This window comes from Balaenoptera borealis (assembly GCF_965194805.1).
Source record: "Balaenoptera borealis genome assembly, chromosome: 1".
Lineage (NCBI taxonomy): Eukaryota > Metazoa > Chordata > Mammalia > Artiodactyla > Balaenopteridae > Balaenoptera > Balaenoptera borealis.
In genome coordinates, this window is record NC_138860.1 from 22616422 (window position 1) to 22635701 (window position 19280).

General features: G+C 36.0%; 1 protein-coding gene across 3 annotated transcripts in view; it reads right to left on the reverse strand.

Annotated features, from left to right (window-relative positions):
- Positions 1 to 19280, reverse strand: part of WDR26 (WD repeat domain 26) — a 38138-nt gene that overhangs the window by 894 nt on the left and 17964 nt on the right. For 2 of the 3 annotated variants that reach the window (XM_082349855.1, XM_082349854.1), the window contains exons 7-13: positions 18598 to 18736; positions 12960 to 13100; positions 9120 to 9239; positions 7103 to 7248; positions 6712 to 6790; positions 6308 to 6437; positions 2515 to 2700 (exon numbers count right to left, since the gene is read on the reverse strand). In XM_082349855.1, the coding sequence (XP_082205981.1) occupies positions 2515 to 2700; positions 6308 to 6437; positions 6712 to 6790; positions 7103 to 7248; positions 9120 to 9239; positions 12960 to 13100; positions 18598 to 18736 (941 nt within the window). Of the gene's footprint in view, positions 1 to 2514; positions 2701 to 6307; positions 6438 to 6711; positions 6791 to 7102; positions 7249 to 9119; positions 9240 to 12959; positions 13101 to 18597; positions 18737 to 19280 lie in introns of those variants that run through there. The other variant, XM_082349856.1, reaches the window with a different exon arrangement.

Below are 19280 nucleotides of genomic sequence, written 5' to 3' on the forward strand. Positions count from 1 at the left end.
AAAACTGTGTCCACATCACATCTTAGGCTATACATTACAGTCTAAACTCAGGATTATTTTGAATATTGGAGAATCCAAGAGAATAATCATATTGGAATCTCATACTTTAAAAATGAACCTTGAAATACATACGCAGAATAGAAAAATCTTTATGGTAGTTTACAATAGAAGAGAATAAAGAAGATCTGGCAGCCCAAGGTAAACTGTGCATTATAACTATGTATTTAATTCTCCTTTCAGTGGCTCAGTTTGAAATTCTGCAATATCACCCTACTCTTCTGTGTGTGTGGGGGAGGGGTAATGTGTCAACAGCTCTACCGATACAAATTCACACACTCTACAATGCACCCATTTAAAGTGGACAATTCAATAGGTATTAGTGTATTCACAGGATTGTACAACCATCATGACAATCAATTTTAGAATATTTTCATCACCATTAGCAGTTGTAAGCAAACCCTCACCCCCCAATCCTAAACAACTACTAGTCTACTTTCTCTATGGATTAGCCTATTCCGGACCATTTCATATAAATGGAACCACAGTAGGTGCTCTTTTGTGTCTGGCTTGTTTCACTTAGCATATTGTTTTCAAAGTTCATCCATGTTGTAGCATGCATGAGTACTTGATCCTATTCTGTTTTATACAGTCCTCAAAAAAAAAAAAATGCAGTATGGAACTTTACTGTTATAATAAAAGGTCAGCAATTCTTTTTGAAATTAAGTGAAATATTTTAACTTGAATGACTTATAGTATCTTAGGATATCATGATTTTTGAATGTCATTTCCTTAGCTTCATCTGTATTTTTCCAAAACGTCTATTCCAAACAGGTATTAATTAGAAATAAAAGTTTTCAAGGGGGGGAGAAAGAACCCAGAAGATGCCTGCATAAAAGGCATTAACCAAATTTCTAGTTATACAGAAGCTGTTTTCCTATTTTAGGTATAAATGAAATTTTAGGGCTATACCTATGTTGCAAAGCACAACTGAAAATTGCTGAATTAGACCCAGTTCTTACAATTGGGCCAAGTTTGGCTCACCCACAATAATGAGTATCCACAATAGTTAAGTTACCAAATAGCAGTGTAACTTTTGTTTCACAGTAGTGGAAGCATAAACATACCCTTAAAGGTATGTCTAAAATAAATCCACCTACAAGGTAAATCTGTTACTATATACCTAATGTTTTCCTGCTTCTTCAAATCAAATATGTTTATTTGAAGAAATAACTTCCAAAATGACTACTAAAATTTGAAAAGCACATATAATCTCAGTTATACATCTCTAAAACATCTAAGAGAGTGGGGCTTGAAACCTAAAGAAGGACAACAACGAACAGTAGGAGATGAACAAGATTTTTGGTTTTAGCTGATTTCACAGAGGAATGTTGGAATGTCATGTAGTGATGTACAAATACAAAAAGGTCCTTGAAGGTTCTGAATAACTGAACAGTAATTCTCAAAGTTTTTGACCTGTGTGCTCTTCATGCTTTTTACTCTCATCTTTGGCTGTACATCCTCACCGACCAGTGAGATCTGGTCAAGTCTTTTACAGTTTGTACCACAAAGACAAAAGCACAAGAAAATATGCTTTTAAACCACACATGCTACCCTGACAACCCTCCTCCTCTAATAATAACTTAACTGAGAACGGTTGGTCATCTTTCTTACTAAAACATTTAGGTGGGACACTGTGAACAAAAAAATCTGTTTATCTGTTTCTAGGTAAATTACTTCTTTCTAAGCAAACTAAATATTTTTGCTCTCGTTATCTCCTCTCTCTAGTACCAATATCTTGCTCAATTAAGCTCTGTCCTTAACTGTTAAGCTTTTTGGCTTTGGGCTTTCTTCAAGTATCTGAAAGTAGTGGAAAAAACCTTTCAGACCTAGATCTGAAGACCTGGAAGCTCTCAACAAGTTAACTAGTCTTGCCATGCTTCAGTTTTTACATCCACAGAAATGAGGATAAAAACACTTCTCTACTTCTCTTACAGGGCTATGAAGCTGTTACACAAGACAGTGTATAAAAGGGCCTAGCAGGCTGCCTGGCACATAGTACAGGATAAATTTTAGTTCCCTTCTTTTTCTCTATTGGTATTAACAGATATTTATTTTTAAGGGTAAAACCATAATCAAGATCATTCTAAAGTTGTTCAAATTTCATATACTAGCTATTTTTCATGGGTATGAAAGTATAAAATACTTCTTGCTTGATGAAGCAAGATTTTCAATAAAATTTTGAAAGTGGCAATACTAACTGGATGTAAATGAGGTGGCACATCCCAGCTTATTCTCCCCATTGTCACCAATAAAACAAACAAAAAAAATACTGCTGTGTCTTAGATTAATTAAACTTCTGCGGAGTGAGATATAGTGTACAATCTCTAAATGAGGGAAAAAAATCGATTGTATCCTACACTTTAAATAAAGTGCCGCTTAAAAATGCTACAACTTTATGATAAGCAGGGCAACGTTTCATCTGGAGAAAACACAGGGATACTGTGTGATGGTTACCTTCAATATTCTGGTGGTCTATAAAAGGCGCTGGTCCCCATATTCTAACGGTGCCGTCATCTGAGGCGCTGGCCATCATGGATGGGATCTGTGGGTTCCAGCTCACACAGTTTACGGTACGTGTGTGCCCCGTCAGCTCCGCAATTGGCAGTTCACTACGTTTGTGCCAGATGTAAACCTTGTGATCTGAATAAACAGTAATTCAGAGAAAAGTCAGGGAGTTGTTACATATTAACAAAACCAACTGATTTTAAATTTACTGCTCATTACACATAGAACGTATAACTTATTAGAACTTGAAAGGACAACAAAAACAATGAATAATTTAACAAATTACCTTTTGAAAAAAGCCATTTTAATAAAATACATTTTTCCCTGTTACAGATGACTGACTAGCTTGCAAGTCACCACAAAATCTATCTGTAATATTCTGTAATACATAATATATAATCACAGTCAAGATCTTTGAATATAAACAAATCTAGGATAGAGACAGATTCTATGGAAATGAGAGGTGACAGAAAAGCAATGTATCCAAATTCAAATATAGCAATTATAATAGCTAAATATTGAGTGCTTATAATGTACTAAGTATGCTATTTAATCTTCACCACCATCATGAGGCGGGCACTATGCTTATCCGCTTTATGGATGGCGACTGAAGAACTGCAAGTTTAAGCAATCTGCTCATGGGTAACAGCCGGTAAATGGTGAAACTGGGGTTGAAATCCAGGAGGCCCTGCTCAAGAGTTTACTTGTGAGGCTAGACAGCATAATAATATGACTTTGTAGTAGTCTATTTGTAATCTCATGAAGTGACCATAAAAAACAAAAACCCTGACAACTTTGTGATAAACTAATCTTCAAAAACAAACAAAGCAAAACAAAACAACGGACTAGTACAGAGTAGAAGTTCAGAGTACGGGCTGTAGAGTCAGACTACCCAGTCCACACGCTCTCTGCATCACTGACCAGCCGTGTAACTTTGGGCACATTACCCACTCTTTGCAACTCCTCTGTAAATGGGGATCTGTACTTACCTCATCATGTTATGAGGATAAAGTAAGTCTGTACATGAAGAAGTGTTTTGAACAGAGTCTAGCACGTAGTAAACACCATGTATTACCACAAAGAGTTAACGAAATAGAAGTGATGGCTTTTCAGCAGAAGGTAGAATCCCAGGGTAAATTAGAAAAGCGTCCTATCTGAAGATCTGTCAATCAACTATGTGATCAATGTGGGAACTTTCAGAGGATGTGCTGCCAACTGAGGAAACTTCAGAGTGGTGAAAAGGTAATAAACTTGTGGTAAAAAAAAAACATGCCCTGGTTTCAACTTATAAAGATAAAAAGTTGGAACTGTTTCTGAACATTTTTTTGAGTATGTGAAGCAAAAGCTAAAAAGCACTCACTGAAGTACTGAATTTATCTTTCCTAGAGGGTACTTATTGTTCAATCATTTCTGAAAATAATTTTCTTGCAATAAAATAAAATTAGCAAAAGAAAAAAAAAAAAAGCCCAGACTAGCTATGTTTCCCCTTGGACAGAGCAAGTCCACAAAGAAAGATTACAGGCTTGAAAAGTGTGAATGCAACTGAAATCTGCCTACATTTGGATTTGTGAACACATACCCGAGGAGGATATTTGCTGAACAGTCAGCAAAAATTAAGATGTGAAGTAGTCAAGGTCAGAATGACAGGCTTTATGATCAAGCTCTGCTTACTGTACCAGTTTAGGGAATCCAGTGCCTATGCAGAGGTAAAAAATAAGTTTTTCTATATATTTCCAGCACAATGAAAAGGCTGGAGTAATGGCATAACTTTTAGGGGGAAAGGTTTCCTAATTGCTCTATTTTATACTGACATTCATATATTTGGGGATTTGGAAGGTTCTTGGAATATATTTGACAATAAATGACAAATGGATTACTGTGGTCATCTTGGGAGATAATATAGTTGCTATATCCACTTGGTGTTGAAAACACTTTTAGAACCATTCTAAACCACCTGAATCATGAGAATGCTAATCTCTTTCCATCATAGTTATGTTTCATTTTATCCCTAAGCAGAATATAATGTGTGGCTTAATTACATTATTCATCAGGCTTAATTCTATAGTTAGTTTGGGCTTAAAAAAAAAAAGATTGGCATCACTAGGGATAATGGTAGCAACACATATTTTTAAAGCACTTCTAGGTTACATAGTGTTTTTAGAAAGAGCTATAGGGGATTGTGAGGCATAATTAAGAGGCAAAAAACCCACCAGGAGCAGGATTAAATAGAGCAAGGGGAAAGAGATCTTCGAGTAGGAAGAGCTAAAAAGCAGGCAGAAGGCTTAATATGTTTAAGGTCATATCAAATTAGAAGCCAATGGAGAACCTAGAAAAAAATAACATGATTAAACTAACAGATAAAAAAGATTTTCTGACGGGAAAGAAGTGAACTCCTAATCGTTACCCAGCAAACCACTCTTCTCAATCTTATCTGACTGATTTTTGTGGGGAAAAGAAAGAAAAGATAAATTCATATGCTTCATGTTAAAATCTAAATCCCTATATGTCTCTTTGTCTTAATCCTTAAATACACCTTATACACAAAGGAAAAACTCATGTGTCACTTTGTGATCCTCTTAGCTACTGAGATCAGTTTTTTGTCAAGAAAGGGATAATAGAAACATCTTACACAGTAATTGAACATTACCAGGTGTTTACCAACATAATCCAGTTCCTTGGTCTACCTTGGAAAACTAGATTCAGTTTTTTAAAAAATGACTTAAATAATTTGCTTCTATAGTACTAGAACAGTATAGTGGCTACTCAAGAAAATGTGTTGAATGAAAATTTTCAATAATTTGCCATTATTTATGTTTCTATCACCTTAAAACGTATACCAACTTTTAATACTGCCTCACTTATTTGTGCTTGCATATTTTAAACAATTTCTATTTTAAATCAGACTGACTAGTTTAGGCACATGCCTGCCTGAAATACCGATGTTATCAGACCAGAGAATAAGTTTATTCAAAAAGGTAGTAGACACAATTCTATAATTTCAGCTTCTCTGAGACCATAAGAATCCTAAATTATTTTCTTTGGTCACTAAAGAAACACTGAAGATCTAACTATAGTCAATTTTGTCCAAGATCAGGTAAAACATAATTAACCTTGATCTTTAAGATACTACTAACATGTGAAAACCATCAGTCTCATGAAAAAAAAGTCGGGGCTTCCCTGGTGGCGCAGTGGTTAAGAATCCGCCTGTCAATGCAGGGGACACGGGTTCGAGCCCTGGTCCAGGAAGATCCCACATGCCATGGAGCAACTAAGCCCGTGCGCCGCAACTACTGAGCCCACACGCCTAGAGCCTGTGCTCCACAACAAGAGAAGCCAACACAACGAGAAGCCCATGCACTGCAATGAAGAGGAGCCCCCACTAGCTGCAACTAGAGAAAGCCCGTGCGCAGCAACGAAGACCCAACGCCAAAAAATAAACAAATAAAATAAATCTATTAAAAAAGTCAACATAAGAGAGAATAAAGATTTAACTAAATCTTGATTTGACACATGCACCAAACACACCTCCACACAGCCAAAATAGGCACTACTAATTTGTGACAACAGGAGGACTCAAATCATTCCAAGAAAAGGAAATTAACAGTGCACTGGATAAACAGCTCATACAATTTTTGACTTAACATCTTGAATTTGTTTGGAGACATGACTACGTTCACAAGTTGAGAGAATTATAGAACTTTCAGTCCATCAATATATGTGAACCAACAGAGACACAATTTACCTTCACTGCCACTAGCGATGAAGTCTTCATTATGGCCTCCAAAACATGAATGAATTGTATAAAACCCTTGTGTAACACCTTGATACTTTCTTACTAAAACTCTGTCTTGCAAGTCCCATAAATGAACTCCCTGTAAGCAAAAGAGAATTTCGGTATTTATTGTAACTCAACTCAAAAGAATTTTAAAAAGTTACCTGTGACTATCCCTTTGCCTGATGAACATTTTCATTTTCTATTTATGCGACATGCCAACTGAAAAATTTCTAGTTGACTCTACAAACTTAAGGATCAAACACATGCAGTGAAATTTAAGAATTCACAGAAATACTTGTTTATATATACTAAAAATCACAATAAACTTTAACTAAGCTAAATTTTTCTGAGAATTATGTTAATAAACTCACCTGAGTTGCTACATTTAACAAAGCTAATCGGCCGTTCTTTGAAATAGTAAAAGACATAATGGGATGATCTTCTTGTACTCTGTAACCAAAAAATAATTTGTCAAAAGAAACATACTAAGAATCAAGACATTCAAATTATCAAAATACAAAATGTTCTAGCTTAAATATCACAAATTTTGTCTGTAATCACTATTATATACAATATTTCAATAAAGAAAAAGAATCTGAGTTAATAATTACTAAGTACCACCTGACTATCCACCCAAATTACCAATCAAACCAAAACCAAAAACATAATAAAAACTCTTCTTCTGAAGAAGCAAGTTCCACTACACTTTTATTTTAATATAAATCAGATAACTGTTGTTTAATGGATACAAAATATAGTTACATGTTCCTATCTGTAAGGTCCTCGAAGTTATATCCCCGAATTCGCTGGTGTGTATCTGATGCCAAAACAGTCTTCCCGTCACTCAAGCACCAAAGGCATTGCACTCTCACCCCTTCCCAGGAGTCAAGGAGATTACCATCTAAATCCTGAGGAGAAAATTACTATTAACTCCATTATTGAACAGCACTCAGCAAACAAAACCAAAAGAATCTCTTAGCGTATCTTTTTGTAATGTTTGTCTTTTCCTGAGACTGATCTCAACCTAATTGTTCCATAAGTGTTTTTAATCATCAGAATTTGAATATAGGTCAAATTTCATTACAACAATACCTAAGGGGGAAGGGGAGAATCTTAGTAAATCTATCTTCCCTTCAATAACCTACCATGCATAGATAAGTACAATAAATACAAAGAAAGAAAGAATCCTTAAGTTTTAAGGTCTCACAACTTTTGGAAAAGAATTCAAACATTCCTTTAAAATTCACTATACTGGGACTTGTCCTATAATATTCACAAGTTGTGATATGGAAAACGATTACTAAAACATTAATTATAACTTTATAGGACTTAGGAATCTGTTATGACATTTTTAAAAAAGTCACCAAATTTGTAACGTGCTGAGCAAAGCTCTTAGGATCATTATCTTATTGAACATTCAAAGTTCTGAGAGGCATTCCCATTCCCATTTTACAGATTAGGGAACTACCAAAGTCCTGTATCCTGAAGGTTTAAACACTGTATGGGATGGCAAAGTCAGCAGAAACATATATGCGTCTTGAACACAGGGAATTAAGAACTAATGGCTTAAATGCTAAAATGTACAGCATGGTGACTACAGTTAATAATACTGTATTGCATATGTGAAAGTTGCTAAAAGTAAATATTAAAAATCCTCATCATAACAAAAAAAATTTTTTGTAACTATGTATGGTGATGGATGTTAGCTAAACTTATTATGGTAATCATTGTGTAATACATACAAATACTGAATCATTATGTTGTACACTTGAAACTCATATAATGTTATATGTCAATTAGATCAATCAGTCAATGCAGTACAGTATTAGCCCATGGAGAGAAAGTCCAGAAATAAAATGCTTAAATTAGTATATTACAATGGTATTGACCACTTGAAATAACTTTTTAAAAGAATTGGAAAATTATGGGTATATCAATAAACAGTGTTGGGACACCTGGAAAAAAAACAAACAAAAAAAGAAAGAAATGGCTTACAACCACGCTGAGATAACATGACACTAGACTCCACGAGTCTAGCAGCCAGCTCAGTGAGACTGATCATCTGTAGTGGCTGCATAAAAGTCTTTATGATAAGTGACCTGCACTGAATGATTTGATGGGATTTATTATCTTATTTTAGTTTTAAAAATCTAGAAGGGCCTACTAGAACCATGCTACGTAGTGATATGAGATGTGGAATCTAGATACAGAGTAATGACATGGGATTTGTATCACAGTTTACCTTGTCATAAGACTTTTTACCTATTAATTTTTTATTATCCCAACACTCCAAGATTAACAGGGCAGGTAATGATTAGAAGATACCTCAAATAAAGCCCACAAAGTTTCCTGGTAACACTCATCATCACTTTTATTCCTCAAATATTTAAAGACAGTCTCCTCATGAAATTCAGCATTTTTTTTTGGATACAAAAAAATCCAAAGGGCTAAAAAACCCCAAAGAAATTAAATACTAAACCTTTTTGTCCCTATACATTAGAAACTTATTTATAAGAACAAAATGTTTAGTAGGACAATTTTTTTAATGTTTTACTAAACTCAAAGCCTATATTTCGTATAAGCACTTGAAATGGTTTAAAAAAAAAAAAGAAATCCACAGAAAGTTCTATTGGACAGTGCTTTTCTAGAAAGATGGCAAAGTAGGTCTTCATACAGTATATTTTATAAAAGATATCAAGTCAAATGAATTCTTTATTTTTACAAAACTAAGTCCGCTTTTAAATAAGCAAACATTTGAAAGAGGGCACTAAATACTCACACACTGATAGAACTGCCCACGCTGACCTCCAGTCACAAAGCGTTTCCCATCTGGATTCCAAGCCACACTTGTTAAACTGTCTTCATGAGACTGGCTCATTTTTGTCCTTAGCTCTCCCGTCTACAAGGAAATAAAACTGTGGATGAGATCTTCAAGATACTCTTCTAAAGGAAATGTACAAAGAAAAAAAAAAAAAAAAAAAAGATAGTAACTGGGATATCTGGTTAGTTTAATACTTCTAATTAGAGAAATAAACTGTTTAAATTGCCCTCATAGAAAGAGACTATAGCACTCAGAAGAGAAATTAAGGACTTGAAGGAAAACTCAGGAGTCAAACAATGCCTGGCGTATGTGATCCAAAGAAGAGATATGAGATAAACTCCAACAGAACTCTTGTCTTAAATCAATTACATTCATAAATTAAAACATGTAATTTTTCCCAAGTAAGATAATGAAATGCCCAGTACTACATACCTATTCCTTCTGAGTTTCCACTTCTCCTTAGTTCATAGTTCTTTATAAATTTTATTCTAAAATTGCAGTTCATGCAATTAGGAACTCCTTAAGAACATGATTAATAGGCAGAAAAACTATGCCCTTAAACTAGGCCAAGAGTGTAGGCAATCTAAATTATGTTAAACTTCATATTCAAGATGCTCAAAATGTAGTAGGGAAAATGGGAAGAGAAAAACAAAAATTATTTTTCTGATATACAACTTTATTTCAATTAAAAGTAACAGAAAAGAATGAAGAACTTTTGTATTGTTTTAGCACAGTCATTTTAAAGCATTCCCAACTAAGCAAGACTATTTAGTTGGTTACAACCCTCAGATATCCTCCTGTTATTTTTTCTAAGTTATCCAACTTAGAAGGTAGACACATACCATTTAACTTAGTCTTGATTCCGTTTTGTTCATGGATTAGAAACAGGATCTGAGAGATAATAGCTGCCCTTGGTATAATAAAAAGTACATGGGCATAATTTTCCTGTGATAAATGGGTAATCAAAAGTAAAAAAAAAAAGGTGCATGATCAGGAAATGGGGCCAAGTAATAAAAGCAAAGAGGGCACAAAAACCAGAATGTCTTCCTTACACTGAAAAAGAAAAAAAAAAATTGGCAATCTTAAATCCTTCCCCCATATTGTTAACTGCTCTCAAGTCACTATTTTTTGGGGTTGCTCGATATAAACAGGTAAAAAAATAAAAGTTTAGAAACACAAATACACATGCAACAGCTAAATCCTCAGCATTTTCTATTCACAAATGTGTTAATACACTAAGTTCTGAAGGCAGAAATGGTCTTTTTCTGTTATGCTCAGGACCGTGCGTGTATGAGGCCATTACAGGTATCCCCTGCTTTTCGGAAGTTCACTTTCCGCCAAGTGGCTTTTACGAAGACCTACATTTTTACCTGTTTTTGCTAACCAAAAGACATCTGAAGAGGATTTTTGCTTTTACAAAAAAAGTCCGTGAAAAGGGAAAATAGTGTTCAGTGTTTTGCAATGAGTTGTCACAGAGGCAGCACACACCCTGAAGAGTGAGAGTGGCATCGCTAAGCTCCTTCCCAGGAACTACTCTCAGCATCTCAGCATCAAGCTGCCATGGCTTTGAACTATGTAAGCATCTGTGCTTTATCTTGATTTACTTTGTGCATCCATTAGTAAGATGTGTCCTAAGGTAACTGCTTCTCCACTTTACGCCAGGGGTCCCCAACCCCCGGGCTGCGCACAAGTACCGGTCCCTGGGCTGTTAGGAACAGGGCCGCACAGCAGGAGGGGAGCGGCGGGAGAGCGAGGGAAGCTTTGTCTGCTGCTCCCCGTGGCTCGCATTACCACCTGAACCATCCCCTTCCCCTACCCGCCCCAGTCCGTGGAAAAACTGTCTTCCACGAAACCGGTCCCCTGGTTTACGTACGCCATTTCAGCTTATGAAACATTCCACAGGAATACTCTACTTTCAGGTAGCAGGGGAAACCTGTAATTAGGAATCTACCTAAAAACACAACGGAGCAATCTGAAAACTGACTTAAAAGGACCACTCTTTTAAAACAAGTCTATGTAACGTAATGCACAGTAAAACAGTTAAGCTAGAACATAGTTTTAACTGTCCAGAAATTCAAAATTGACTCAAAGGAAGACTACACAGGCACTATAAATTGAGTCTCTATTATAGGATTATGACTATGTACCTCTCCTCCCTTTGAGGGGGGAAAAAAAACTTTAATGGAAAAAAAATTGTCTTTTAGGTCAGATTCACTTCAAGCCTGTTTAATTGAGAAGCCATCCAATCTATTCTGTGCTTTGCCACCCCCCAAGCCCAATCAGAAATACAACACTGATTCAACACCGGTTTGATAAAAATGGCATAAAGACATTTTGGGAATAACTGAGGATTTTTAAATTATGAAATGAATATTAGACATTAGAGAATTAAAGTTAATGTTCTTAGATAAGATAATGGCATTTGATTACGTAGGAGAATGTTATGTTTTAGGCGATACGTGCTTAAGTATTAAGGAGTAAAGTATCATCTTAATTTACTTCCAGATGTTTTGGGTATGGATATATATATATAAGTACGTACGTCTGTATGCATGCATGTATGTATGTACACACAATATGTAACAAAATGTTAGCAACATCTGTTGAATCCAGGGTGGCCGGCACATAGGCCATCACTGTCATGACTGTACTCATCTTTCAGCCTTTCTCAGTGTTTGGAAATTTTCTTAATAAAAAGCTGGGTTGAAATAGAAATCTTACTGTAGAATTAGATTTATGGCACATCATCTTCAGGTACATCTTAGTATTCATCTGTCCTCCATACCATCTTATTGTTTGAGTCATTTCTATGGAGCTCTATCTTCACTCTCTTGGTAAAAATCAACTTACTTTTATAGGTCCTCAAACTCAAAACCATACCCCATCAACTTACACTTTTACACCCAAACCCACAACCTGAACTATTCCCCTGCCTAGAGGTTAAAAAACCAAAGAACGGGACTTCCCTGGTGGTCCAGTGGTTAAGATTCAGTGCTTCCACTGCAGGGGCAGGGGTTCGATCCCTAGTCAGGGGACTAAGATCCCGCATGCCGCACAGCGCGGCAAAAAAAAAAAAAAAAAAAAACAGAAAAGAAATGTCTGTTATTAAAACAAACAAACAAACAAAAACCAAAACAACCCCCCCTCCCGCAAAATCACCTAACCAGTCACCTTATAGAAGTTTAAAAAATAATTTTAAATGGTAACTACAAGGTTTCCAAAATAAGAGTCTGTAGATAATGGAGTGAACTTAGTGCTGAATTTTTCTAAAATGGGACCCTAGATAAAGTGTTCAAGTTTTCATTTAGAATCCGTAATAAAACCCTTAATAATAAGTACTGAAAACATAATTTAAATTTACTAAACGAGATTGGAACATTAAATATAGGCAAGGAGATGGTGCAATTGCCATCAGAATGGAAAATTTGGTATAATGTCGATGTTTTCACACTTGAAAGATAAGTTTCGTGTACAACTGTGCAACTGTAAAACAACTGTAAAGTCTTTTTGAGGTATAAAGTACTACAGAAATAGTACAAATTATACACTACAAAGTACAACATCCCTAAAAATACCTACTGATCATTCTTTCAAAAATGCTACTATGCTCAACATAATATTTAAATTTAGTATAAATCTGGACACCTGGGTTCCATTTGATGAATTATCTTTTACAAGAGATACATCATGGTAATTTAGGTTGAATGATGCTGGTCTACAGATCATGAATAAAGTTATAATGAATACATGCAGTATGACTATACTTGGAAGACTAAACCAAGGATGAAATTTGCTTACTTGTACATTCCAAAGCCAAAGCTCAGAGCAGTCATCTGGGCCACAAGCAACAAGATAGTTGTCATCTGGACTCCATGCAATATAAGAAACACCGTAAGCATGTCCTTCTAAAGTTTTAAGCAGTTTTAGCAGGTGTGTATCCTAGGAGGGAAAACAAGACAACTTAGTTAACTCCAATTCCTAAAGTCCCTGGTTTTTGGGCACAAGAACTGAAACAGCTACAAAGATGCACTTTGATAATATAATTTAATCTGTGGACATTTCCACAGATTTCACCAATTTCCCCCCCAACTGAAGCTCTTAACAGCTTGCTTCATAAAGACTCGTTCATGCTGCAGTATCTGTAAGCGTCTACTACACACAAGGGCATTGTGTGCTAGATGGAAATAAAGATGACACAGACTTTGTCCTTATGAGGCTTTCAAGGAAACTGACCTTGAAACTAACCCCCTCCTTTTTAAGACAGTTTTAGTGAGATATAACTTACCATAAAATTCACCCTTTTTAAAGTATATGATTCAGTGGCTTTTAGTATATTCACAGATTGTGCAACCATCACTACTATCTAACTTGAGAACATTTTCATCACCCCAAAAAGAACCCCCATACTCATTAGCAGTTATTCCCCATTCTCACTCCCTCCAGCACTGGCAACCCGACTTACTCTATGGATTTGCCTGTTCTGGACATTCCATATAAATGAAATCATACAACATCTAAGTCTTTTGTAATTGGTTTCTTTCACTTAGCATGATGTTTTCAGGGTTCATCCATGTTGTGCAATATAACAGTATTTTATGCCTTTTAGCTGCTGAGTAATATTCCATTTTACGACTACACCGTATTTTGCAACATTTGGATTGTTTCCACTTTTTGGCAATTATGAATAATGTTGCTACAACTATACAGGAGTTTCTGTGCAGACCTGTCTTTATTTCTCTCGGGTCTATATGTAGGAGTAGAATTGCTGGGTCATATGCCAACTCTGTGCTAAACATTCTGAGGAGCTGCCAAACTGTTTTCCAAGTGTCTGAGCCGTTTTACATTCCCACCAGCAGAGCTATCACTTATTTAGTGCTGATCAGTAATAGCACTATCCACAAACACTATCTCATTCAAACCTCATACATCTAAAAGGTTAGGTATTAATTCTCCTCCCCCATATTTCAGGGAAGGAACTGAAGGTTCGGAAAGGTTACAAACTTGCCTTTGTTGATTACCAGGTACCACCAGGGATTTGAACCTGAGGTGCCCGACTCTGAAGCTTTACAGGATGAACTATATATAGTGCAAACATTGAAGTGGCCAGTGACAAGACTGGAAAACCTGACATCATTATTTTAGGCTAAAGGGTTAAATTTTATCCTGTGAGTGAAGAGCCACTTATGATTTTTAAGCTTGGGAATATATAATATACTTGGTTTTAGGAACAGAACTCATACGACAGTGTGGAAGATGAATCAGAACGAAGAGACACAGGATAAGGACACCCCTAATGAGCCAGCACAGCAGCCATACAGTTAAGACAAAAATGAGGCCCTAAACTAACATGGTCAGGACTGAAAGAGGTCAGATCAAAATATACATGGGACGTAAAACTGACATGACAGGATGAGACAAGAAATGTTCAAAGACAACCTCTAAGTTTCTGTTTGAGGGGCTAAGGATGGATACGGGCAGTGAATAGAGGAAGCAGGAATCTGGCTAGACTGAAGACTTATGGAGACCTGTTTTGAGCCTGGGGGAAATTCCAATGGTGATGACCCACAAGCAGTTAGAAATGGGTCTGGAACTAGCTTGCTAAAACAAGATTGGCAATTTGTTTGACAAAATTCAACAGTTCACAATGTAATTACTTCTGATTCTTCTTCGGGAAGATGACAATAGGTATGGAGTATTAGATCACAGTATCATTAGGTCAAAGTGGCTTGCATAATTTAATAAGCAAGTCAAGTCTTTTGGACTAGCTCAAGATCTTCTAGGAACAAACTTTCATTCAGAGTGGTGCTTTAGTTCTACACAAAGATTTGCTTCTAAACTAATGACAAACTACTACTACTACAGAAGTATTTAACTCAAAAACTAAATGTCCATCGACAGACGAATGGATAAAGATGTGGTACATATAATACAATGGAATATTACTCAGCCATAAAAAGGAATGAAATTGGGTCATTTGTAGAGATGTGGCTGGACCTAGAGTCTGTCATACAGAGTGAAGTAAGTCAGAAAAACAAATATTGTATATTAACACATATATGTGAAATCTAGAAAAATAGTACAGACGAACCTATTTCCAGGGCAGGAATAGAGACGCAGACGTAGAGGATGGACGTGTGGACACAGTGGGGAAGGAGAGGGTGGGATGCATTGGGAGATTATGTTTGACATAAATACACTACCATGTGTAGAACAGATAGCTAGCGGGAACATGCAGTATAGCACAGGGAGCTCAGCTTGTTGCTCCGTGATGACCTAGATGGGTGGGATGGGGCAGGGGATGGGAGGGAGGTCCAAGAGGAAGGGGATATATGTATACATACAGCTGATTCACTTCGTTGTACAGGAGAAACTAACACAACATGGTAAAGCGATTACACTCCAATAAAAAACAAAACAAAACAAAAACTAACTTGTTTCATGCACATTAATTAAAAAATACAACCCTGTAAAACAGGGGTCCCCAACCCCCGGACCGACACTGGTCAGCAGCCTGTTAGGAACCGGGCCGCACAGCAGGAGGCGAGCGGCGGGTGAGCCAGTGAAGCTTCACCTGCCGCTCCCCATTGCTCGCATTACCGCCTGAACCATCCTCCCCCCACCACCCCCACCTCGTGGAAAAACTGTCTTCCACGAAACCGGTCCCTGGTGCCAAAAAGGCTGGGGACCGCTGCTGTAAAAGAAGAAGTTGAAAACAAATGAGAATATTAATATTGTATCTTCCAAAGTACAATATCTCTATAGTAAGATATTCCAAGTGGTAATACCGTGTTCATGGAACCCACTTAACTTTGCTTGGATTTTGGGCAGGGGAATGGGTAAAATTCCTTTTTGGGGGCAAAGGTAAGAAAACCTGTTAAAGGAAACTAGGCATTGGAATCACATTAGTTGAAATCTTAAGGTTCTCTATACATTCTTTTTTCTATCCATTAGAAGTACACACACAAAACACATATTCCAAAAGAGCACCAATTTTCTTAACAAGTTTTTCAAATAGTATTTGACATAATAAAATATCATGATACCAAAGTCTATGAATGTAAGCATTAACTCTGCATTTCCCAAGCTAATCTGGCCATAAAAGCCCTTTACACATAACACCTATTAACATCTTGCATAAGCAGTATTCTCACAGAAACACTTTGGGAAACATTGGCATAAAAGTCTGAACTCCTCAGTATACAAGATCCTCCTCGATCTGGTTGCTACTTACTTCATTAACCTCATCTCCTAGTCTACAAAATCGCTTTGCCCAAATGTCCAGCCACATTATCTGTCACCCAAGGACCAGGTGTAACTGGTTTTGCCTAAAAAATTATTTACTTCTCCTTCACCCAAGACTTAACTTGTCTTAACTTTCCCTTGCTTCCCAGTTCCAGTACACTGTATTATCAGGAGCCCAGTGTGACTTCTCTCTATCAAAAGGCCTGGCACACAGCAGGTGCTCAATAAATACTTGCTAAACAAAAGGGACTCTTACACACTGCTGCTAGAAGAAAAAACATAATAAAAAAAGTTTTGATATTGTTGCTTTTTTTTCAGACATCTTGCAAATAACTACTGAACGAAAATACTCCTCATAATAGTATTCAAAGGCTATGATTGGATCCCAACCTATTTTTCTAGTCATTTTTCCCATGCTTTGCCTTAGTCATCCTATTCTCTTACTTGGAGGTGGGGAGAAAGGAAGGGAAGGTCCCTCTCTTCCTTTTCCTGTCTCCACCTGTGCTATGCACAGCAAGCCTCAAATGAGGTACTCCTAACCTGTGAAGCTACTTTGTGCTTTCACAATACTTTACATATATTGTATGATTCTTATTTCAATGTATTTAATTTCCCTTTCTAAACTGTGCATTCCTTTCACAGAGGTTCTTAACCTGAGATCTAAAGGAGTCATCCAGGGATAGAAGCAGCAGTCCTTGTACTTGAAAATGCACACCTTTATTTTCACTAACCACAGACTGAAGTTCAGTATTTCCTTCAATCTTGAATGCAGGCAGTTAACAAGCAAGGTAGTATCAAGTATTATATTAGGTCGTATTAGGTGACTGTTAATAATGGAAATCTCAAATATCTTCACATCATATTATAGTTGTTGCAGATATCTCAAAATATTATTTATGCTTGTCACTACTTCAAAATTCTTGTAGCTATCAGATCTGCTGCTAGAATTTGTTACTTAATATGTTAATAAAAAAGCAGCATTATTACTATACTGTATCTGTTTTTGTACTATTTTGATAACTATATTTCAATATAATTTGGTTTCCTTTGTAATTAATATATAATATATACTTGGGCTTCCTATGTGTTTTGGTTTATGCATTTAAAAACATTATTCTGAGGAAGGGGTCCGCAGGGTTTAGACTGCCAGAGGAGTACATGGTACAATAAAAGGGAAAGAATGCCTGATTTAAGGCAAAGAGTAGATCTTATTTGCCTTTCTTCATTCATAGCATATTGCAGGTACACAAGAATTGATGTATGCTCTCAAATTTGATTCTCTTCTTTTTAAAATATTTCCTTCTCTGGCCCCCTTTCTCTATTTTTTCAACATAGGAGTTCAAAACTTTATTGTAGGCTAATATCATATTCTAATTCTAAATTTTAAAATAAGATTATTTATAATTTCTGATTTTAGGTGAATGACCCCTATACCAAATACATCTCCCTAAACTATTTGAAGTCATGTGCTTCCTTGATTGCTCGATGTTTAACTGGCTGAAAGAAATGGAAATACTTATTTCTACAAATCTGTAGGTCACCTGGTTATAAACAAAGACAAATCTAATTTTAGAGAGAACTTAGAATTTTAAATCTAGAATACAATACTTTTCATATGCATCATCGGGGGGGGGGTGGAAAGAGATAGGGGGGGATGTTTAACAGAGGTTCCACGAATGACAGAAGATAATGAAGGGTTTCAGAAGGCAAAATGGTAACGAGTCTTTTCTAACTTGTGACAGAATGGACATTGTATTAATCTGTAAATGAAGTATTAACAAAGATAACAAACTGGCAGAGACATTAAGAGCAGTAGGTCTGGAGTAAAAGTATTCCTGGATTTAAGTCTAACTCTGCCATTTATAAGCTGTGAGGGCCTGGGCATTTTTTATCTTGGTTTCCTCATCTGAAAACAGGAGGTATTAGAATCTCACAGCGTTATTCAGAGGATAAAACTAGATAATGCACGCACAGACTAAGTACAATCCTAGCACATAACGCTCAACAATTTTGATAATATTAATCTGTATATATTACCTAAACAACATAGAAAGAGATAAGACATGACAAAGATGACAAAAAATGCTCTTGGAAAAGAATGCTATTTATATACACATACTTTGAAAATATGTACTCAATCAATTAGATTAAAAACTACTTTTTGCAATCTAAACACTCATACTGGAGTACATACCGGATCAACTTGCCATATGATAACTGTCGTATCTTTTGATCCTGTTGCTAGTTTAGTGCCATCGTTAGAGAATTTACAGAACCACACTTCATTACAATGCTCCGTAAGTATCTGCTGAGTATAACATGGGAATTGCCTCCTAAAACAAATAAGTCCACAAATAATTATTCTTTTAAAATAGATTAAGAGTAATAATAATGAAAAAGGTTAAACAACTGATGAAACTTCTTTGAAGACCAAAAACTTTCAAAATAAGATATGAATGCACTTGTAAATCCTAAGAATCACATTTATATTGGTTATATTGAAAAAGAAAATATTATAACATTAGTCAAGGCAATCTTAGGGGAAATCCGTAACCTAAAGTCTGCTTCAATTTACAATTTATCCTTTCCCCCCGCCCTCAAGATTAAAGAGAATTTTTGGTCTGATTAAGTCAATTCATATAAATACAAATTAACAATCAGGGCTTCATGTTTGTCTGTATAAGTGGGCTGGCATCAGGTTGTTCTAGAAGAAATAATGTACATTTTCATTTATATAAAAGCAACTTGGCATAACAAACAGCACAGGCACTGTAGCCAGACAATTTTAGGTCACAGGCTTTAGTATCTTTGCCAAGTCATTTAACTCCTCTGAGTCTCAGTTCTCTCATCTATAAAATGAGATGAATATATACCTAA